This window comes from Diabrotica virgifera, chromosome 6 (genome assembly GCF_917563875.1).
Source record: "Diabrotica virgifera virgifera chromosome 6, PGI_DIABVI_V3a".
Taxonomy (NCBI): Eukaryota; Metazoa; Arthropoda; class Insecta; order Coleoptera; family Chrysomelidae; genus Diabrotica; species Diabrotica virgifera.
The window spans coordinates 158,726,245-158,749,372 of record NC_065448.1 but is presented as its reverse complement, the minus strand read 5'-3'; the positions used below and the strand labels follow the sequence as shown (position 1 = coordinate 158,749,372).

The following is a 23,128-nucleotide window of genomic DNA, read 5'->3' as shown; positions in this document are numbered from 1 at the left end:
CCACCCAGCCAATTACAAGGGATGTGATCACTATAAGAAACTTACCAAAGGAAGCAATAAAAACAATGGAGAGCATCAAAACCCATCAGCAATCTACACAAATGATATATACACAAGAAACACACAACAACTATCCAATCCACTGCCCCAGGGCATGAGCTATGCTGAAGTAACTAAACGCAACCAAACAGAAGATACAACCACTGTGTTAAACAAGTTTTTGGAAGAATTCAAGAATCTATTCAACCAACTAATCCAACAAAATAGCATGGTCCTCAACATGCTTACCATGCTTATGAACAAAATGAAATAAATGGCTAAGTTTCTTCGAATAGCCCAATGGAATGCCAACGGCCTTCCAAGCCATACAGAAGAAGTGAAAATATTTCTAGACATAAATAAAATTGACATATTTTTAATTAGTGAAACACACTTCACAAACAGAACTTATTTTAACATACCTAAATATAAACTATATCATACTGAGCATCCTGACGGCACAGCCCACGGAGGTACAGCAATACTCATCAAAGAAAATATTAAACATCATGAACTACTGAAGTACAAAGAAGAACACATACAAGCAACGACAGTAAGCGTTGAAGCACTTCCATATAATGTCAACGTAACAGCTGTGTACTGCCCTCCTCGCCATAATCTAAAACGAGAACACTATGAAGAATTTTTCCAAACTTTAGGACCAAAATTCATTGCTGGGGGAGATTACAACAGCAAGCATACCTTGTGGGGGTCACGACTTATAACAACAAAAGGCAGAGAACTGGCACATGTTATACAAAATAAGAATTACTCATTTATCTCAACGGGAACACCAACATACTGGCCGACCGATCCCAACAAAAAACCAGATTTATTGGACTTCTTCATAACAAACGGTATCGGTATAACTTATACAGATATAACACCAAGCTATGACCTAACTACTGACCATAGCCCAATAATAGCAACGGTAAGTACAACAGTTATCACTAAAAAACCAAAACTCCACCTGCACAACAATAAAACAAACTGGGACACTTACCGACAAATAATTCACGATACTATCGAAATAACAACGAGGCTGAAAAAACCGGAAGAAATAGAAGAGGACTATAACAAATTTATAAACATACTACAGTATGCAGCTAAATCAGCTACCCCACAAAGTAGTCCCAACAGAAACATAAGTAATATACCTTTAGAAATAAAAAAACTGGTAGCTGAAAAAAGAAAGGCCAGATCTGCATGGCAACGAACACACACACCAGACAGCAGAACAAGATACAATCGCATCAGCAACAAATTAAAATCAAAGCTGCAAGAAGTCAAAAATGAGTCATTTACGAATTATATCACCAATCTTTCAAGACAAGACAACTCTATATGGAAGCCCATAAAAAGTAAGAGAAAGCCAATAACAGCATTACCTCCAATACGTAAAAATTCAACACCACCAGGACCATGGGCAAAAAGTGATAAAGAAAAGGCTGACCTATTTGCCGAGTATTTAGCAGAAGTTTTTACTCCACTAAATGACGACCAAGTACCAGAAGCGAACCAAATATTAGAAGAACCACTACAGATACAGGACCGAATAAAACTATTTACTCCAAAAGAAATTAGAGACGTAACTGCCACCCTAAACCCAAAGAAGGCACCAGGCGAAGATCTGATAACCGCAAAAATGTTAAAAGAAATACCCAAAAAGGGCATAGTTAAACTACTGCACATATTCAATGCAATACTTAGATGTGACTACTGGCCCAAAGCACTCAAAATTGGACAAATAATTATGATACCAAAGCCTGGCAAAAACCCTCTAGATGTCTCATCATATAGGCCTATCAGCTTATTACCAACAATCTCCAAGTTGCTTGAAAGACTTATCCTAAACAGAATAAATGCAGAAATAAATCCACAAAATTGGATCCCAGATCATCAGTTCGGATTTCGACAAAGCCATTCAACGATACAACAATGCCATCGCATAGTCAACGCCATTAACCAGTCACTTGAAAATCAGCAGTACTGCACAGCAGCCTTTATAGACATCAGTCAGGCTTTTGACAAAGTCTGGCATCCAGGCTTGTTATGCAAAATAAAAAGAATTCTTCCAGCAAGTTACTACAACCTACTGAGAGCCTACCTACACGAACGGCAGTTTAAAGTAAAAGTTAATGAAGAAGTCTCGGAATACAAGCCTATTCACTCTGGCGTACCACAAGGGAGCATACTAGGACCATTATTGTACATACTATATACATATGACTTGCCTACAAATGATAAAACAACCATCGGGACATTTGCAGACGACACTGCTATTTTTGCCAAGCATGACGATCCTATTGCAGCAACACAAAATCTCCAAGAGCATCTAAACTCACTTGAAATATGGCTGAAGAAGTGGAAGTTTAAGGTAAACGAAACAAAATCATCCCATATAACATTCACTCTCCGGACTGGAACCTGCCCACCAGTAACCATCAATCAAATAAAAATACCACAAAGTAATCAAGTCAAATATCTAGGGCTACACTTTGACAATAAACTCAACTGGAAACACCATATAACAAAGAAAAGAATGCAACTTGACCTAAAAACCAAAGAACTTTACTGGCTCATTGGAAGAAATTCCCATCTTTCAATAGAAAACAAATTGCTAATATATAAAGCAGTGATAAAGCCAATCTGGACTTATGGCATTGAACTGTGGGGCTGTGCTAGCAAATCCAATACTGTGATTATCCAGAGAGCGCAATCCAAGATACTTCGAGCAATAGTTAATGCACCATGGTATGTATCAAACCAAACTCTACACACAGATCTAAAAATTCCATATGTAACCGAAGTCATCCGAGAAAACAACAGAAAACACCACAACAAACTAGAAGACCATCCTAATCCACTACTTCATCCACTACTGCAACCTGTCCACAATAGAAGACTAAGAAGAAGCTGGCCCTCCGACCTAAGAGGTAACTGAGGAAACATCGCTGGATGTTTACCTCTCCACGTCACCACATTTACAATAATTTAATTTAATGTAAGACCAACAAATTGACTTATAGATGTTTGTTTTATATCTGATTGTCAATAAAGGGAGATAATAAAAAAAAAAAAAGTATTTAAAACGTAAGTATATTTAAGGTAAAAATATATACCACAGCTTTGACCAACTAATATGTATCTTAATTTTAAATTAATCACTTTGACATTTATGTCAAATTTCCAGTAAACGTTTACAGACTGGTCACTACTGGCGCTCGCGAATTTTTAAATATCCCCTCTACGTACGAGCTCACAGCGTATAGTACAGGACTACCCACGCAGATCATACACAGACGACCCTACAGACAATAGAATATATAAAAAAAACTGGACATATATGTTTGTAATGTATTGTATAATGTATAATAGACCACTCTCATCAGCGGTAAAAAACTGTAAAACCGTGGAATTTTGAGAATCAACACCGATTTTAATGAAAATTTGGAGTTAAGCTCTGTTGACACTCTCCTTCAAAATCTAGCCTATGCCAAACTGCACTTTTGTCCTGGAATTAAAAACAACCCCATCTAGTGGATGAAATTTTTTTTAATCAAAATAACTATGGAAATCGATAGAGTGACCAATTCTGAGTAAATTTTGTTCTATAATTTTTTTTTGCAAAATTGACACTTTCCAAGTTATTTGCGATTGAAACTATGCATTTTTCATTGAAAAACTCACGGTTTATAACCGTTTTTCATGAATAACGTAAAAAAATTTATAGAAAAAATCATTAAGTGCAAAATTGTGCCTAATAAAAAAACAAAGAGATTCGCGTCACAAAAGACCTATGTAAATCCAATCACGACTGAGTTATTGCTCTTTAAAGGATGGTTATTTTCGAAGAACTTCGAAATGGAGAACCTTCAATCTCAAATAACTCGAATGTGGTGCAATTTTTTAGGAAAACTTAGGAGGCATCTTTAAAGTTCATTAAAAAATATTTCAAATAAGCTCTGACAAAAGTTTTTTTGCATAAGAGCTGACTGACTTATGACGAAAATAAAGTCGCTTTCTGCTTTTTTCTTTTTGAAATGTAAAAAATTAAACCCTCGTCGTTACAATACTAATAGAAATGAATAGCTTTCCACTTGAAATTAACTTTATTTAGGTATAATTGATACGATCCATGTGATTCGACCGGTTTGGAATGCTTAGTTTAAAAAAAATAGTTGATTAAATCGAAAATGACATTATTATAATTAAAAAAAGTGCATTTTTCTTAAATAAATCTAAAAGTATTTATGATACAAAAACAAAAATAAATCAAAATTTTCAGTAAAAGAAATCCTACAATTAATATTTGAAACATTTTTTTATATTATGAACACTTTTAGATTTATTAAAGAAAAATGCACTTTTTTTTTAATTTTAAAAATGTCATTTTCGATATAATCAATTATTTTTTCTAAACTAACCATTCCAAACCGGTCCAACTATACCTAAATAAAGTTAATTTAAAGTGGGAAGTTATTCATGTCCATTAGGATTGTAACGATGAGGGTTTAATTTTTACATTTCAAAAAGAAAAAAGCAGAGTGTGACTTTATTTTCGTCATAATAGTCAGTCAGTTCTTATGCAAAAAACTTTTATCAGAGCTTATTTGAAAGGCTTTTTAATGAACTTTAAAATATGTCAAGTTTTCCCAAAAAATTGCACCACATTTGAGTTATTTGAGATTAACGGTTCTCCATTTAGATGTTCTTCGAAAATAACCATCCTTTAAAGAGCAATAACTCAGTCGTTATTGGTTTTACATAGGTCTTTCAGATGCGAATCTCATTGCTTTTTTATTAGCTACAATTTTCTTCTGAATGATTTTTTCTATAAAATTAAATTTTTTAAGTTATTCATGAAAAACGGTTATAAACGTTAGTTTTTCAATGAAAAATGCAAAGTTTTAATCGCAAATAACTTGGAAAGTGTCAATATTGCAAAAAAAATTTTATAAAACAAAATTTACTCAGAATTGGTCACTCTATCGATTTCCGTAGTTATTTTGATTAAAAAATTTTCATCCCCTAGATGGGGTTGTTTTCACTCCCAGGTCCAAAGCGCAGTTCGGTATAGGGTAGATTTTTACAAAGGTTATAATTACTACCTAAATCCAAATTGTCAAGGAAATCGACCTTGGTTCTCAAAATTCCACGAAAAAATGGCTGTTGATTGGACTATAAATGTAAAATTAATTACTTATTCTGTGATGTAAGCCATAAGCTAAATTAAACAATAAATATATCATTTCTCAAAATTTTGTGATTACAATTTTGAAAATTTACTATTAGCAAAACTATCGACAACTATCGATGACACCGACCATGGATCTTTCTACACTTGTATGTAACAGGCGAGTCCAAAAACAGTACAAGTGCATGATCTTTTCCGATCTCATTTTTGTGCATTTATCACCAATTTGTCTAATACAGTATGTACAGCTGGTTCCTAAAAAAACTGATACGACTCTTAGTAAGATTTGATCATTTTGAGCAGTGTATTTGATTGGTTTGACATTATGTTATACGCTCTGAGCTTCGCTGGTGTCGCTCCTAGCGGATAACTAATGCAACTTTCACCGGTAATTTTTAAATTTATTATTTAATTGTTATCGCTTAATATTTACAACGCAAAAAAGTAATTAAATTGTAATCGATTTTTTAAAGATTTTGCTAATCATTTTAACGTTCTATTAATGAAATATTAATTTCTTACTTCGGATACTTTCACAATTATCGTGTAGATGGCGCTGAGATTAATTTATAATTACATATTACGAAATATTAAAAAAAAATCAGTATTTAAAACGTAAGTATATTTAAGGTAAAAATATACTTCTTCTTCTTCTTTAAGTACCGTGCCCAAATTTTTAGGCGTGGGTAGCTTCCATAACAATTTGCCGATATCGTTCTCGATCTTGTGCGGCATGTAACAATTGATCTGCTGATAAGCCAGTCCATTGACGAAGGTTTCGGAGGCATGAATATTTCTTTCGACCAATTCCTCTTTTTCCGTCGATCTTTCCATTGAGTATTAACTGCAGCATCCTGTATCTGCTACCTCTCATTATATGCCCCAGATATTCAAGTTTTCTCTTTTTTATCATCTTCATTAAGTCACCTTCGCCTTGACCTACTCTGTTTAAGACTTCTCTGTTTGAAATGCGTTGAACCCAAGATATTCTGAGCATTCTACGATACGACCACATCTCAAAGGCTTCTAATTTGTTCATCATGTTAACCTTCATGATCCAGGTTTCACATCCATATAGTAATACAGGATACACATAACATTTTAGGAACTTGATTCTTAGTTGTAAGTTCAGCTGAGAGTTGCTCAGAATAGATCTAAGTTTCATAAATGCTCCTCTTGCAATTTCTATACGAGTTTTAATTTCTTCATCCAGATTTAGTGTCTCGTTTATCCAACATCCTAGGTATTTAAAATGGTTAACATTTGTTATTGATTCATCATTGACAATTAGTTGCATAGGGCCGACGTCTTGTTTACTAACCACAAGTAACTTTGTCTTTGTTGCATTTATGTTAAGTCCGTTATTGGAGCATTCCCTAGTGACTCGATCTATAAGGAATTGAAGATCTTCGATATTTTCAGCCATGATCGCGGTGTCGTCTGCATATCTGATGTTGTTAATAGTTTCTCCCCCGATTCGAACTCCACATTGTCCTTCCAAGGCTTCATTAAAAATTATTTCTGAGTATACGTTAAACAAAGTTGGGGATAACACACAACCCTGTCTGACACCTCTTTGAATGCAAATTTTGTCTGTTTCTTTGCCGTCTACCAGAATAGAAGCTTCTTGATACCAATATAGATGTCGTAAAAGTCTCAGATCTTTATCGTCTATTCCAATCATTTCTAGATATTCAAACAACCTATTATGTTGAACTCTATCAAACGCCTTCTCAAAATCTATAAAGCAGACGTAAATTGGTTTCTGTACTTCCCATGATCGTTGAAGTAATGTTAACATTGAGAACAAAGCTTCCCTTGTTCCCAATCCTTCTCTGAAACCGAATTGTTTGTTTCCCATTGTCTCTTCACATTTCTGCTTGATTCTATTAAGAGTTATCTTAAGAAGTAGCTTGAGAGAGTGGCTCATGAGACTAATTAGTCTAAAGTCTTTACATGATGATGTATTAGGCTTTTTTGGGAGTGGAATAAATGTAGACTCTAACCATATCTGTGGCATCATGCCAGTCTCGTATATATGGTTATAAATGTTTGTTAGTTGTGAGACATTGTCGTCATCCAGAAGTTTGAGCCAGTCTGATGGTATTTGGTCAGGGCCTGGAGATTTCCCATTTTTGCTCTGTTTGATGGCTTTCTCTACTTCCGCTTTTAAAATACTAGGACCAGTATTCGCATACTTTGTGGTGTTAAGTGGTGGCCTCGTATCCAGGAAGAGCTCTTTTATATAGTTAGTCCATTCTTCCTTTTTTTCATCCAAGTCGAGAATTATTTTACCTTTGGAGTTTCTCATAAAGTGAGGAGTTCTTTTTCTCTGAGTGTAGGTAATTTCTTTAAGCTTTTTATGTATATTAAACTCGTCATGTTTTCTTTGTAGTTCTTCCATTTCACGACATCTTTGTTCCATCCAGTCCTCTTTTGCTCGCTTAACCTCGTATCTTATTTGTCGATATATCTCTCTATACCGAATCTCGTCTTTGTTTTTCCAATTTCTTCTTTGTTGAATAAGGTCTAGTATTTTATCGGTCATCCAATCCTTTTTCTTTATTGGGTCTTTTTCTGGTTTCAAAACTTCGTTTGCTATGGTGACCATGGCGGAATTCATGATATCTAGATTTTGACCGATATTTTCTTGTCCAGATCTTTCTAACTGTAAAAATATACACCGCAGCTTTATTCCATACTATTAACCCCATTACACCATATTATTTCCTATTAATGTTTTTAATTTCAATATTTTAAATTAATCACTTTGACATTTATGTCAAATTTCCAGTAAAAGCTTACAGACTTGTTACTACTGCCGCTCGCGAAATTTTAATTATTCCCTCTACCTACGAGCTCATAGCGTATACGTCGGAAAAATGAAAGAATACCCATGAAGGATCACATCAATCACATATTCAGATTATTAATAATCTATCTCTCTAGTTTGTTATTTATGAAAAAAAAAACAGCAAATACAAAATATGTGATTGATGTGATTGATGTGATCGTTCATGGGTATTCTTTCATTTTTCCGACTATATTTATTATGACAGACAAATAATAAAATAAACAAACAACAAACAACTGATTACATATGTTAATTCATAAATTGTAATGGTCTTAAAAGAAAAAAAAATCATAAATTTTAATAATTATTAAGGTCTAAATTTTGATATTATTTTGAATTCTTGCAGCTTTCGCATCTTCAAAAGGATTCTTTTCTAATCTCTCCAAAAGCGTACGATCTTCATGAGCTGTAGATATTTTTGGTCTTCCAGAACCTTGCTTTCCTTCGAGTGTTTCTTGTTCTCCCATCTCTTATTAATATTAAAAACTGTTGTTCTGCTTACGTTAAAATGGTTCTTTACGGCAGATAGTGACCAACCATCTTCTAATTTCGTTACAATTCTTGCTTTTAGTTCTTTGCTAGCATGTGGAGCCATTTTCTGAGGTTGAACAGAATAAGATATCTGACAAATTTTAAGATTTGGCAGTGACAGTGACAGTATGTAAATAATAAGTATTTATCCTTCAAAATATATTGCTCAATTGTCTACAAAATACGCTTTAAGAGTCGTATCAGTTTTTATCTACTCTATGTCATATTATGTATAGTTTTTAGTTTGTGAAAACTGTCATTATAGATAGCAGTGCGTGAAGGATTTAAAGTGTGCGTGAAGTAACAATGTATTTTAAATGAGATTTACTTTTTCGCACTGTTTTAACCTTCGCGTTGTCACGGTGACAATCCTTAACTTTCGCGTCGTCATGGTGATGACAATATGAGCAATGAATTACAACAAAAGTTTTGACAGTTTTGTGGTTTGAAAGTAGTTAGAATTTTTAAATGTCCAAGTTCTAAAAATTGTAGAATAGAAATAAATTCCAGTGACGAAGAGTTACAGCTTTTTTTATTTATTTTATCGTAGATAAAATATTGTACGAAACTGTGCGTGAAGTACTTTTTGCGAACTTGCGCGATTTATAGCACTCGCTCCGTTGTCGCTCGTGCTCTAAAAATCGCGTGCGTTCGCAAAAAGCATACTTCACGAACTGTTTCTTAAATAACTATTTTAGGAACCAGCTGTACATACTTAACAAGTTGTTTTTTTTTATTTGTGAGAAATGTATGATTTTGTACATGTACACAAGACATAATTATTCAGGTTAGTAGTGTTTCTTACCGGACTAAAAATTGAATTGGCAAGTGAGTCGGTATAATTAAATGTAGGAGATTCATAAACTGCTGCCGGAAGAGCCAGAACTTCTTGTAGGTATTCATTAAATCTCCATTGTAATAACAAGCCGTTGCTATCGGATATTTGCGAAAATATGTCTGAAACGAATAATCCGTTAGAAATTCAAATTTATGTTTATATTGTGTTCATAATTTCATAAGTGAAGTTATTTTGTTGCTATTTTTAGTCTGTCTTTTATAAGTGTTTTGTTTTACGAAATACACAAACATACAATGTGTAGGGAAGATATGCCTGAGACGGCATACTGGCTGAGATGGCATATCACGCGTTGTTCTTAAACTATTTCAAATTTGGTGCCTAGTGTGACAGTTTTCAGTTCCTCAAGTTAGAATTTGTCAACATTGCTGAACTTATCCATGTTAGTTTTATTCTGACAGCAGTAGGCTTTGGAATGTTTAATAAGTAGGACAATATATTTATTGGCTTTTTTTGTATCACATTATAATTCGTGAGTCTTCACACCTAAGTTAAGTTTTGAAGTTTTGTGATGTCCTTTTACCTTATGCCTATCATGCCTGCATCGATTTATATCTTAAAAATGTGCTTACGAAAAATTAGGTTAAAAACGGTCTGACTGCAATGTTGCCTGAGATGGCATAGTAAGTAAGAGGATAAGATGGCATAGGTATGCCATCTCACCCTTATGCGTTTTTACACTGCATTAATTTTGTTATACAGTGTTAGTCAAAAGTCCGTACCCCCCTCGTATCTTTTGAACGGTTATACCTATAATAGTGAAATTTGAAGGGAGGAAATAAACGGACGTAAGCTTCTTAACTAGTCATGACAGGTGACGTAATAGTGACAGATGACGTTACAAAGCCACTGTGACCGATAATTTTAAATGGGACCTTATGGCAAGTGATACCTCGTTTGAAAGGTATTGAAAATACCTATTCAGTCATACTATTTTTTTTTTGAGTTTAAGCTAATTTTGATGAATAAATGAAATAAATATAAAATTGTAGTTTCGCATTTAATTAATAAAAATTCAAAATTCCGCCTATGATTACTTGTCAAACAGGTTGACGTTGACGTGAAAACTACTAGAGAATTAAAAAACCTCAACTTTTTTGACAAAAAATCCATAGGCGGATATTTGAATTTTTATTAATTAAATTCAAAACTACAATATTATATTTATTTAATTTATTCCCCAAAATCAAAATTAACTTAAACCCAAAAAAATTAGTGTGACTGAATAGGTATTTTAAATACCTTTCAAACGAGGTATCGCTTGCCATAAGTTCCCATTTAAAATTATCGGTCACAGTGGCTCTGTAACGTCATCTGTCACTATTACGTCACCTGTCATAACTAGTTAAGAAGCTTACGTCCGTTTATTTCCTCCCTCCAAATTTAACTATTATAGGTGTAACCGTTCAAAAGATACGAGGGGGGGGTACGGACTTTTGACTAGCACTGTATAATTGGAGTTTATCGTTACAGTTATGGGTCGTTTTAGGAGGAATTCGAACCGACAAAATTGATTCCGTCGAAGTTGAGACAAGTGACGAGGAAGATGCTGCGTGCATTTTTTGTAATGGCCTCTTTTCATTATCTCGTTCTCGAGAAACCTGACTAAGATGCCAAATTTGTGGCAAGTGGTCATAATCCGTACGTACCGGTGTACCCAAGACTGCAAAAAATTTATTTGTGACTTATGTCGTGATTAGTGCCTTGATTTCAAGGGTATGCCATCTTACCCACGTGTATGTGGGTGAGATGGCACATGTAATACTTTACAATTTATTTTTTCAGAAAAAAAAAATATAATATGTACATTGTTAAAAAATAATGTTATATTTATGTAAATGGTCCTAGCACCGACTTTGATTTTTATTACATGTTTAACTCTATCGATTATCGATTACAAAACATTTAAAAAAAAAGTATGCCGTCTCAGGCATATCTCCCCTTAGTCCTGTCGCCAGGGGGGGTACAACGTCCTCCTTAATTCAGATGGACTTACCCAAGTTTTTTATATATTTTGACCCGCAGAATACGAATTTTTTGGGTAACAGTTGATCCGGATGTCGATAAGATTGTTATAGACAATGAACTTGAGGAATTACATAACAGTGATTTCTCGCAAAACAAAACATCTTTTTGTATTTTTTGGGTCATTCTAGGCAAAAAATGCTCTAACAAGTTTTTTCGTAGGATGCATAGTTTTCGAGATAACCGCGGTTGAACTTTCAAAAAATCGAAAACTTTGAAAACGAAATTTTTGAACCCGAATAACTTTTCATTAAAAAATAAAGTAGCAATTCTGCTTACCGCATTTGAAAGTTTAAGTCAAATTATATCGGTTTTGATTATTTGCATTGCTAAAAATGTATTATTTTATTGGTAAACAAAGCTATAAACACCTAGTGCGTGAGTGATGTTTTCAATGATTTCTCATTTAAAATCGAACGAGTAGGTAGAGTAGCTACAAGTGCAAGCGAGGCAATTTCTACGTAGCATGCGTTAAAACGCATGTATTAGGCACGGGAAACTCTATGTGTTTATAGCTTTGTTTAGCAATAAAAAAATTAATTTTTAGCAATGCAAATAATCAAAACCGATATAATTTGACTTAAACTTTCAAATGCGGTAAGCAGAATTGCTACTTTATTTTTTAATCAAAAGTTATTCGGGTTCAAAAATTGCAATTTTTCGATTTTTTGAAAGTTCAACCGAGGTTATCTCGAAAACTATGCATTCTACGAAAAAACTTGTAAGAATATTTTTTGCTTAAAATGACCCAAAAAATACAAGATGTTTTGTTTTGCGAGAAATCGTTGTTATGTAATTCCTCAAGTTCTTTGTCTATAACAATCTTATCGACATCCGGATCAACTGTTACCCAAAAAATTCGTATTCTACGGGTCAAAATATATATAAAAAAAACTTGGGTAAGTCCATCTGAATTAAGGAGGCCGTTGTACCCCCCTGGCGACAGGAATACCTACACAAAGTAATTTAATTTATTGAAATTATACAGGGTGTTTCATTGGGAAACGGAAATACTTGAATGGTGAATAGGGGTCACTGAGGCGGATCTAGATATACATTTATTGCCATTTTTTTCTGGACCCATAACTTTAGAACCACCCTGTAGATTTTTTTGATATTTGGTACACATACATATGTCTCATTTAGAACCCAAACCATCCAACTACTGATCACAAGAAAATCCAGGTACGGACTAAACAAAATTATAAATTCCTTGTGACATTGAAACAACACCCTGTACTTTAAAATTTTCAAAATTCGTTTGCATATTTGAAAAGTTCGTTTGATTTAATGACTTTAATTTTGAAATTTTAATAAACTTTTTAAGAACTCTGAGATTAAAAAGCAGGTATTATTATTAACTTTTACTAATAAATTATTAAAATTAATGATGAATTACTTAATTTAACAATAATTCATAATTATTTACTACATTGGAACGACACATTTAGTAATCACAAGAATAATTTTAAAATTAAATAAATTGAAATTTTTTAGAACTCTGAGATTAAAAAGCAGGTACATATTATAAACTTTTAATAATAAATTATTAAAGTAAATGACTAAAATACTCATTTTAAAAATAGTTAATACTTATTTATTAAATTGGAACGACCTACATACTGATCACAACAAAAATCCAGGTCCGGTATAACAAAAAAATATAAAGTAATTGTGATCTTGAAACAACACACTGTATATTGAAATTTTCCAAATCTGTATGCACATTTGAAAAGAACAAAAAAAACTAAGTTTGCGCAGGCAATTTAATGACTTTAATTTTGAAATTATCTCGAAATTTTTTAAGAACTCTGAGAATCCTATCAAAAATTTTGATATATCTCAAAAGTAATGTCATTAAATTGTCTGCGCAAAAAATTGAAGCGAGCTATTAAATTAAGTTTTTGTGCTCTTTTCAAATGTTCAAACGGATTTTGAAAATTTTAATATACAGGGTGTTGTTTCCAGGTTACAATTACTTTATGTTTTTTTGTTAATCCGAACCTGGATTTTTCTTGTATTTAGTAAGTGGGTCATTCTAATGTAGTCAATGATTATTGATTTTTTTTAAATAAGTATTTATTCACTAACTTTAATAAATATACTATTAAAAGTGCTTTAAAAACCTGCTCTTTAATTTCAGAGTTCTTAGAAATTTCAATTATTTAATTTCAAAATTAATGTCATAAAGGACATCGCACACATCTTATGGAAAATATAATGTCACTCAAATTCAATAAAATTTATACGAATAGATTCGTTTTAAATTAACTGTCAATTCTTATCATTGCGCCAACTCTTAATTATGATTAATTACGGCGCAAATTGCAATTAAAGTTTATCGAAATCACATTTTTGGAGTCTGTAAACGTGTCAGTTATAATCACTATTGCTCTGGGTGCTATTCAAAACAGCTTAAACCCCGCTGGGCCTAAGCGGATTAGTGAAACTATTATAATAAGATGTTTAAGAGCTCGAGAAGATTTATGAACTAACTATAATTTGGGTATTTTAAAATATTTTTTCTCTCTCTAACTTATGTACCTACCCATTTGATTTCAGATTGATTTATATCAATTTCTGCTCTTATTATTGAAAATTAAGAGTTGGCGCAATGATAAGAATTGATCGTTAAATTGAAACGAATATATTCATATAAATTTTATTGAATTTGAGTGACATTATATTTTCCATAAGATGTGTGCGATGTCCTTTCTGCGCAAAAAATTAATGCAAACCTATAAACAAAGTTTTTTTGCGCTTCTTAAATGTGCAAACGGATTTTGAAAATTGCAACAATCAGGGTGTTGTTTCAAGGTCTAAATTACTTTATGTCACAGGGGTGAAAAAAAAGAGAAAATTTAGTCTGATTTTTAATTTCAAATATCTCATTCAAAAGAAACTTTTTGTTTATTCTAAGGGACTTTCAGCCTCGGTAATAATGAAATCTTTCATTCTGCGTTTAAATTTTTCAAAAATATTTATTAGTTTTCTCAGGATCCGAAAAAAATAAATGTGTTTAAAAATAATTCGAACGAAATTTTGCGCCTACGCCCTTAAAAAGGATTAAAGTATTATACATTTTTGTAATCAGTATTTTAAAAGCTTTTAAGTGAGCTGCCACATGATGTACTTTCTCATTTAAAAAAATCAAAGTTGTGCCTGTCACCTGAAGAGGGATCGCGTAAAGTTCGAAACATTGATGCTATAATATACTATGATTATTTTAAAAATCGAATGTCCGAGCGTTTTGCTTATATTCTTAAAATAAACAAGTTAACAGGGGGGGTAACACTTATTCCACCGCACTGTATAAATCTAATGGATTTTTTTAGATAAAATGTACTTACAACGCAGCTTGTCCATAAGTTTTCCAGCACATAAGGTAGCAAGAGCTACTTTAATTGAAAACACTCTGATCTTTCCGACATTATCACTAAAATAAAGAATGTATGCCTATTAATAATTTAAGACCAAGGTTAAAATATATTGTAACTTACACTGTAGCATAAGCAGCCAGTATCCAGTTCAACAGCAAACTAACACAAACATCAACATGTGCTTGTTGCGTTGGTGGCGCCCTCTTATTCAAGCTGTGATATAAAGAACAAAGCAACGTTTCCAATCTGGCAACGCTTAATTCCTGTGAGGGTTCCAATGCATGTAAGCCTTGTTCCCTGAAGGCTTCTATGACATTCCAGATGTCTACGGCATGTACTGGAAAATAAATTTTTAATAAAATGCCTGTAGTGGTCTGACGACAGTTTGTGAATTTTTGTAAGATTAATAGTCGGAGAGATAGAAGCGGATTTTGTGTGTGATAAGTACATAATATGGAAAAACTATACGGGAATATGTTGAATTAGTTGTGTACATGACTTTCCCCAACGGGCGGAAACCAGAGTGGCGGACAAGGGTAGTTATAAGGGGTCAAAGTCGCGGTTATCGCTCATGATCGAGATAGTGCACCAAAATTTGGGAATAAGTAGGTCATGACGTAACTAAATAAAATATCCAGGGGCGGAACGCTACGTGACCGACAAAGGGGTGGGGGCAGGAGTCAATATAAAAATGATAAGGGGTTTTTTGTGACGTTCGTGATTGAGATAGTACACCAAAATTTGGGAATAAGTAGACCATGACATAACTAAGTAAAATCCCCAGAGCCGGAAACCAGAGTGGTGGACGAGTGTAGTTATTAGGGGTAAAAGTCGTGGTTTTTATTTTTTTTGTGACGCTCATGATCGAAATAGTGAACCAAAACTTGGAAATAAGTAGGTCATGACGTACGTAACTAAGTAAAATCTCCAGGGGCGGAACGCTGCGTGACCGACAAAGGGGTGGGGGCAGGAGTTAATATAAAAATGATAAGGGGTTTTTTGTGACGTTCGTGATTGAGATAGTGTACCAAAATTTGGGAATAAGTACAGAGCGACAAGCGAGAGGTGGCGGCTGACCTTCTTATATTGTGCATTTGACGCTGTGTATTTTCGCTCAAGGTCACGCGCCAGCACTGGCTTGTCAGCTTGTAGACCATGACATAACTAAGTAAAATCCCCAGAGCCGGAAACCAGAGTGGTGGACGAGGGTAGTTATTAGGGGTAAAAGTCGCGGTTTTTATTGTTTTTTTTTGTGCCGCTCATGATGGAAATAGTGAACCAAAATTTGGAAATAAGTAGGTCATGACGTAACTAAGTAAAATCTCCAGGGGCGGAACGCTGCTTTGGGTACAAAGGGGTGGTAGGCCGAGGTGAGTATAAAAATATAAGGGTTTTTTTGCCGTTCGTGATCGACATAGTGCACCAAAATTTGGGAATAAGTAGAACATGACATAACTAAGTAAAATCCCCAGAGCCAGAAACTAGAGTGGGGGACTAGGGTAGTTATAAGGAGTCAAAGTCGCGGTTTTTATTATTTTCTTTGTGACGCTCATGATGGAGATAGTGCAGCAAAATTTGGGAATAAGTAGGTCATGACGTAATTAAGTAAAATCTCCAGGGGCGGAACGCTGCTTGGGGTACAAAGGGGTGGTAGGCAAGGGTGAGTATAAAAATATAAGGGTTTTTTTTGCCGTTCGTGATCGACATAGTGCGCCAAAATTTGGGAATAAGTAGGTCATAACGTTAATTAATTATTATGAACATTAATTTTTTACAAAAAGATTTGTTTTTATGGGCAAGTTTTTTTGTTTATAAATCTTTAAAAAATCATATACATACTTCAACTTTTAAGTTACATAAACTTCCAATTTTAAATTTTTATCTTTGAAAACAAAAACTGAAAGGGTTAACACATTCGCTGCCAGACATATATTTTAACATGTGTCCATTACGCCAAATATACATATATGTTACACTGAGCTCTAGTGGGCCATGATATAAAAAAAGAATGTGTGTGTACTTTGTACGCACGTAAGAAGTTATAGGTACTTCTATTATGTGATTTCATCGAAATTGATATAATGTACTTTAAACAGTTTATTTATATTTTATTTAAATATTAAACTAATTTTAATACTTACTACTTTCCAAAATTTTTTATTAAAATAATACCGAAAATTAAAAAAATAAAGGAATAAAACGCACACAAACACATTTAAAAATGCCACAAAGAAATGATTTCTAAACAATAATAATTGTTGGCAAAAATTTTAATACGCATTTTCTGAAAAAAAAAATTATATATACTTACAATCATAAAATGTATAAAAAAAATAAAAACTTGCATTGGGATTCAAACCCGCCCATTTTAGGGCGCTTAGATTTGTAATCGAAGCCTCTACTCATTTACACAATTACACACATCTTTCATGTGGGAAGATAAGCCAACTGAACGTTTTACTGTTTGACAGTTCTGAAGTTAATCAAATTAGTTTGATATTTGTGGAATTAAAATATTAAAATACAACAAAACATAGAGCAAGAAAACAATACAGTTGTATATTAGATGAAGATTGGTAGAAATTTTGTTGGTAATCCAATTATGTAAATCAAATCATTACCTACTATTCTGCGTTCCGCAGTCACTTTGCAGTGTGGGCAGCATATCCCAATATAAAACTTATGGAACCTTGCAGCTCAGTGTTGCCGGATTTAAGCAGACGAACTTAAAGTCCGTCTAAATAGAATATTCCAGAAGTCCAAAACATCTTGATTTGAAAATCTGTGGGTTTTATTATTTTTAAATACTTCATAGATAGGTACTATGAAACATATTTATACGATATTAAAGATATATCATTTGAATATTAATTATAATTAGCCTGTGATTAATATTATATTTAATACCTAGTTATTTATGATATAAGTGTTACAAGTACAATTTTAAGGCACGCATGTGAAAGTTTGCAGAATGAGCGAAGCGAATTCTGCAATTCACATGAGTGCCTTAAAAATGTACTTTTTAACTCGTGTACTTTGTACGCACGTAAGAAATTATACTTCTATTATATCATTTCAACGAAATAAATATACTTTCAACAGGTTATTTGTATTTAAAGATTAAACTAATTTTTACTTACTACTTTCCAAAAATTTTTATTAAAACAATACTAAAAATAAAAAAAGTTAGATAACACACGGATTCGAACCAGGGACCTCTCGATCTCCGGTCGAACGCGCTACCACCGAGCTAAACTCCCTTTGCTTTGACAGCTTACAAGATTTCTCATACATACTGACAAATTTAATAGACCAAGGTGAGGTATAAAAATACTTTAAAATTTATTTAATATAAATATTAATATCTCTTGGCAACACTGTTCTTCATAAGAGTCTGTACTGAAAGGTGACCGTGGAACGCAGTATAGGTAACTACATTTTCCAAATAGGTAAGTACCTATGTAATTTTTTACTTATTACAATACTGTAACATTTACCTGTTGCTTTTAAAACTATTTAAAAAGTCACTACAATTATAAACTAGCTTTTGTCTGTGTCCTCACAACAATAAAAACTAATATACACAACATTTGTTTATCCATAACCATTGACGTATTAATAAAATAACCGACATATTGAACAATTATTGTTGACAGGTCATTGTAATTACCCAATCAGAGCACGTGTAACGTTTCAGCTGCGCCCAGGACCAAGACTTTTGATGAATTCGCGCACATATAAAGGGTACCCCCCGTTAAGATAGGCAAAATGCCCTCACTCCCAGAATTCAATTTTATTAATTTTTTTACGTTCTAGGCGATTAAAAAATGAGATTATGCGGATTTTTAGCTCGCCACCCCCCTTACCCCTCCCCCACAGCCAAAAACGTAGATTTTTAGATTTAATTTTTTTTAGTTGGGTTGCAATTGATTTAAAAATTTCAAAAAATTCACACGTGTAGTTGAAGCTTTTACAAAATATGTCCATTTTTTATGAACCCGTAGGTTGAGTGTACATAACCTCAATTTTTTTTTATTTTTTAAAGCTTGTAACTTTTTTTGGAGATGGCTGCAGGTCCAATTTTTTTTGAAATTTGTATATTTTATTAAAAACTATCCCTCTGATTTTTTTCAGATTTTTTCGTAAACTGCGCCATCTTGAAAAATCCGGAAAACTGTTTTTTTAGGGGGTTTTGGGGGATATTCTCCATTCTATAGACTTCAAAATAGATAAACTCAAGGTTTTGTTGATAGATTATGTATAATTTGAAATTACTGAGTATTTTATAATATTCAAAAATTGGGCGAAACACTTTTACACCCCCCAAAAACCATGTTTTTTTAAGTTTTGTAAGAGTTTTTGAGGGTCTAATCATATTTTTTGTAGTCGATACAGCCTGAATATTTTTTTTATGTTATATGTGATTAAAAAATTAAGACTCGCCGCAATTTTAGCCCACCACCCCCTTCCCCCTCCCCCACATCCAAAAACGTCAATTTTTCAATTTTATTTTTTTTTAAGTTGGTTTGCAATTAAATTATAAATTACAAAAAATTCACACGCACAGCTGAGGCTTTTACAAAACATCTATTTTTATGGACCCGAAGGTCAAGTGTACATAACCTCAATTTTTGTTTGTTTTTTTAATAGGTACGTATAACTTTTTTTTTGTGATGGCTGCATGTCTAATTTTTTTTTGTTTTGTGTATTTATCAAAAACTATATTTCTGACTTTTTTCAGATTTTTCCGTAAGGTGCGCCATCTTCAAAAATCCGCAAAACTGGCTTTTTCGGTGGTTTTTAGGGATTTTCTCCATTTTATATGACCTACTTCAAAATAGAATAACTTATGGTTTTTTATAGGTTACGTATAATTTTAAATAACTGAATTTTTAGGGATATTCAAAAACTGTGCAAAACACCTCTAAACCCCCCAAAAACTATGTTTTTTCAAATTTTTTCAAGTTTTCTCAGCGGTTACTCATACAAGCCTGGATCCCGTGTATCAAAAGCAAGTTTATTAATAGCAAACTGAAAATTTGTTAATAGCTTAACGGTGTCTAGTCGGACACTTTTTGATGTACGGGAACACTGGAACAGGGGAAGTTTTAATTGTTGAACAGTTTACAAGTTTCGAACGTCAGACTACGAAAGCGTCCCATCTATTTTGTTGGACAGAACTTTAAATTGATTGGTTAGCCTTTCATTAAACTCTCCTGCAAAAATCAAACTGCTATTTACCACCAATATAAATCCTGTCATTTGACATGTTCTACGTGTCGTACTTATCAAAATGCCTAACATATTTGTCGGACAAACATTTTTTCATATATTATATAAAGCTTACTATTGAATAAACTTAAAAACAACCTGCTAGTGTTTACAATCATAAACTTGCCAGGATAGCACGTTCCACAATTAAAATTACGTTTCACAATTAAAACAAGCCTGTTCCAGTGTTCCAATACCTACATCAAAGTTTGTCCAACTACACACCGTTAAACTATTAACAAATTTTCAGCTTGCTATTAATCAACTTTTTTTGGCACATACGCGGGATCCAGGCCTAATATTTTTTGAGATGGATACAGACTGAATTTTTTTTTTATTTTTTTTTCGTTTTATGTTTTTAAAAAAATAAGCTTTAGCCCAATTTTAGCCCTCTACCCCCTCAACTTGCCCACTGAAACATAATTTTTTCGTGTTAATTTTTTTTCTCTGTATATCTGGTGCTCAGCGTGTCCTTAACTAAACTACGTTTAAGAAAATAATTTCAAATTTTTGCAATATTTTTATATAAAATAAAGATACCTATGTCATTTTCATATTTTTTGGGTAGGATACAAAAAAACAAAAATAAAACAGAATAATCAATTTAAGAAAAATACATTTTAATATATCATACTTCTTGTAGTTTTGTGAATCAAAACATTTTGTTCTTTGTTCATTAGTTTGTATTTAGTAGGTACCCTAAGATTACCTTACATTATCCATATTATAACTGCTCGCCACCGTTTGGTAAATTATTCCCATTAGTTTCTTTTTGCATAAACTTATACCCCAGTTAATAGGTAAAAAAACATGAAAAAATGTTAAGCAGGGTTTTGAAGGTGCTAAACGGTAGATGAGTGCTAACTGATGATATTTTCGTGAAGACGTACAGCTAATTTTTCTTCTTCTTTTTTTTAAACAGTTACAAAAAATGAAAAACTCAGTTTTTTGACGATAAAACGTTTTTTGTTCATTTTAGAGAAAAATGTATCCAATAAATATTGTAGACCTTAAAAAGTTCTTTAATTTGGTGGGACACATATTGAAATATCTAAACAATTGACCGAGATAATTGCAAAAAACCCTCATTTTTGCACTAATTTATAAATATTAATAACTTTACTTTTTGCATAATGATATATAATTTAACTACTTTAAATTATACTATTTAATGGGCTATTTAAGTGTGCCAAATTTCAACCAGATCGACCAAATAGTTTATAAGTTATTAAATTTGTTTATCCAAGAGAGCAATTGTTTATACAACTGTTCTTGCCCTAACAGTGACTCTAGAGATATTTAGCAAATCGCAATGAGTTATTCGAGACTCTATTTTTAAGATATATTAAAAAAATTTAACATTTTATTAAAATTGTTATTAAAAAAACCGTTTGAAAAGGCCCTACTTTTTAGGTTATAAACAATTAGAATAACTTTGACAGTTTTTATGCCACACGCTTGCATGTAGGCTCACTGAAAAGCTGATGAAAAAATACATATTAAAAAAGAAAAAATAATTTTATATGACTAATAGGAATCAAGTTAGTATTTATTTAATAAATCAATTTTGCCTTGTTTATAAACATTAAGAGCTGAAAATTGAATGAGTTGTTTAAGAAAATCTATATTTTATGACCCACTTCATATATTGCATATGCAGTGAAAAAAATAAAAAGTCATGACTCGTTAAACTGATGGTACTCGTGAAACACCGCCAACGAATGTGAAGGTGAGAATAGCTTCGTTTTATTTTTTAGAATGGAATCCCAATTTAAAACAATTTACAATTAATTAGTATAAAATAATTACAAATTAGTACAATACATTATTTATTTATTTTAATTGCAATAATTAAAAAGTATATAAAAGTATATAATAGTTTTTAAAAAATTAATTTTGTTATGTTATTTATAACATTAATTATAATGTTAATTATATTTATATATGTTATTAGTTTTATTATGATTTAATTGAAAGAAGCTATTAATATTTGACTAGAGAGGCATCTAATAAGTATAAAAATAAAAAATAAAACATTGTTTATGAATTTTAATTTGATTATTCTAGTGAACATCTACAACTTCTAAACTTCTTGGCAAGTTACAGTTAGTTCATCGTCTACAAAGTCTGACTCGACATCGTCAAGAACCACTGCAGCGCGATTGCAACATTTTTTCTCCTCTTCTTCCACTGCACCGTTTGTACAAAGATCCGTACAGTTTATACCATATTTTTTACAGCCACATCTTGTACTTTTGCAACCCGTTGAACATTTACAGGTTATTTGTTTTAATATCACTTCAGGAGTCAAACAATCTAAGGTGTAAATGGGTTCAAAATCCATATCAGTTTTTTTCTATCCATATTGGGTATGGGTAGCATCCAGTTTTTTACCTAACCAGTGTTGTAATTGATGATAAACGCAAATTTTTTCCCTGTATTTCTTATAAATTGTAAAAATCGTAACTCATTTAATGTCAATATGTTATTGTGTTTTTTTTTATATGTAACATCAATTGCAGCAGAATAAAAAGCAACAATGATATATCCGTTTTTCATGATGTCCTCCTTGTTAGCATTCTCGTCATAAAAAATATTTATCAGATCTAAAAAGTTGTATCACACCCAGTAAAAATATATAAGAACCCAACGTATTTTCTTATATGAGAATGTTTAAACCTATTACAACTATAATAGATAGATTGTCCTTTTTCGCTTTTTTTTTTTTCAAAATATATGTTATTGTCCGGAGCAGAGAGTTGCGTCAATATTATGATTATATCGGTATCATTACAAATTATTACAACGGTCTTGTCAGGTTCATATGTATGTTCGTAAAGAGATGTCTGCACTATTAATACGTCTGCATCTTCATCTGCTATTTAGTTCGGTACCCAGATTTGTTGAGCTCTGCACATAAAAGTTGAATTAATTGTAAATTGTTTTAAATTGGGATTCCATTCTAAAAAAATAAA

At 32.4% G+C, this 23,128-nt stretch overlaps 1 protein-coding gene across 2 annotated transcripts in view; it reads right to left on the bottom strand.

Annotated features, from left to right (window-relative positions):
- Positions 1-23,128, bottom strand: part of LOC114336050 (dystrobrevin beta) — a 96,088-nt gene that overhangs the window by 63,000 nt on the left and 9,960 nt on the right. For both annotated transcript variants that reach the window (XM_050653318.1, XM_050653319.1), the window contains exons 3-5: positions 15,003-15,219; positions 14,853-14,938; positions 9,427-9,578 (exon numbers count right to left, since the gene is read on the bottom strand). In XM_050653318.1, coding sequence (XP_050509275.1) covers positions 9,427-9,578; positions 14,853-14,938; positions 15,003-15,219 — 455 coding nt within the window. The remainder of the gene's footprint in view (positions 1-9,426; positions 9,579-14,852; positions 14,939-15,002; positions 15,220-23,128) is intronic.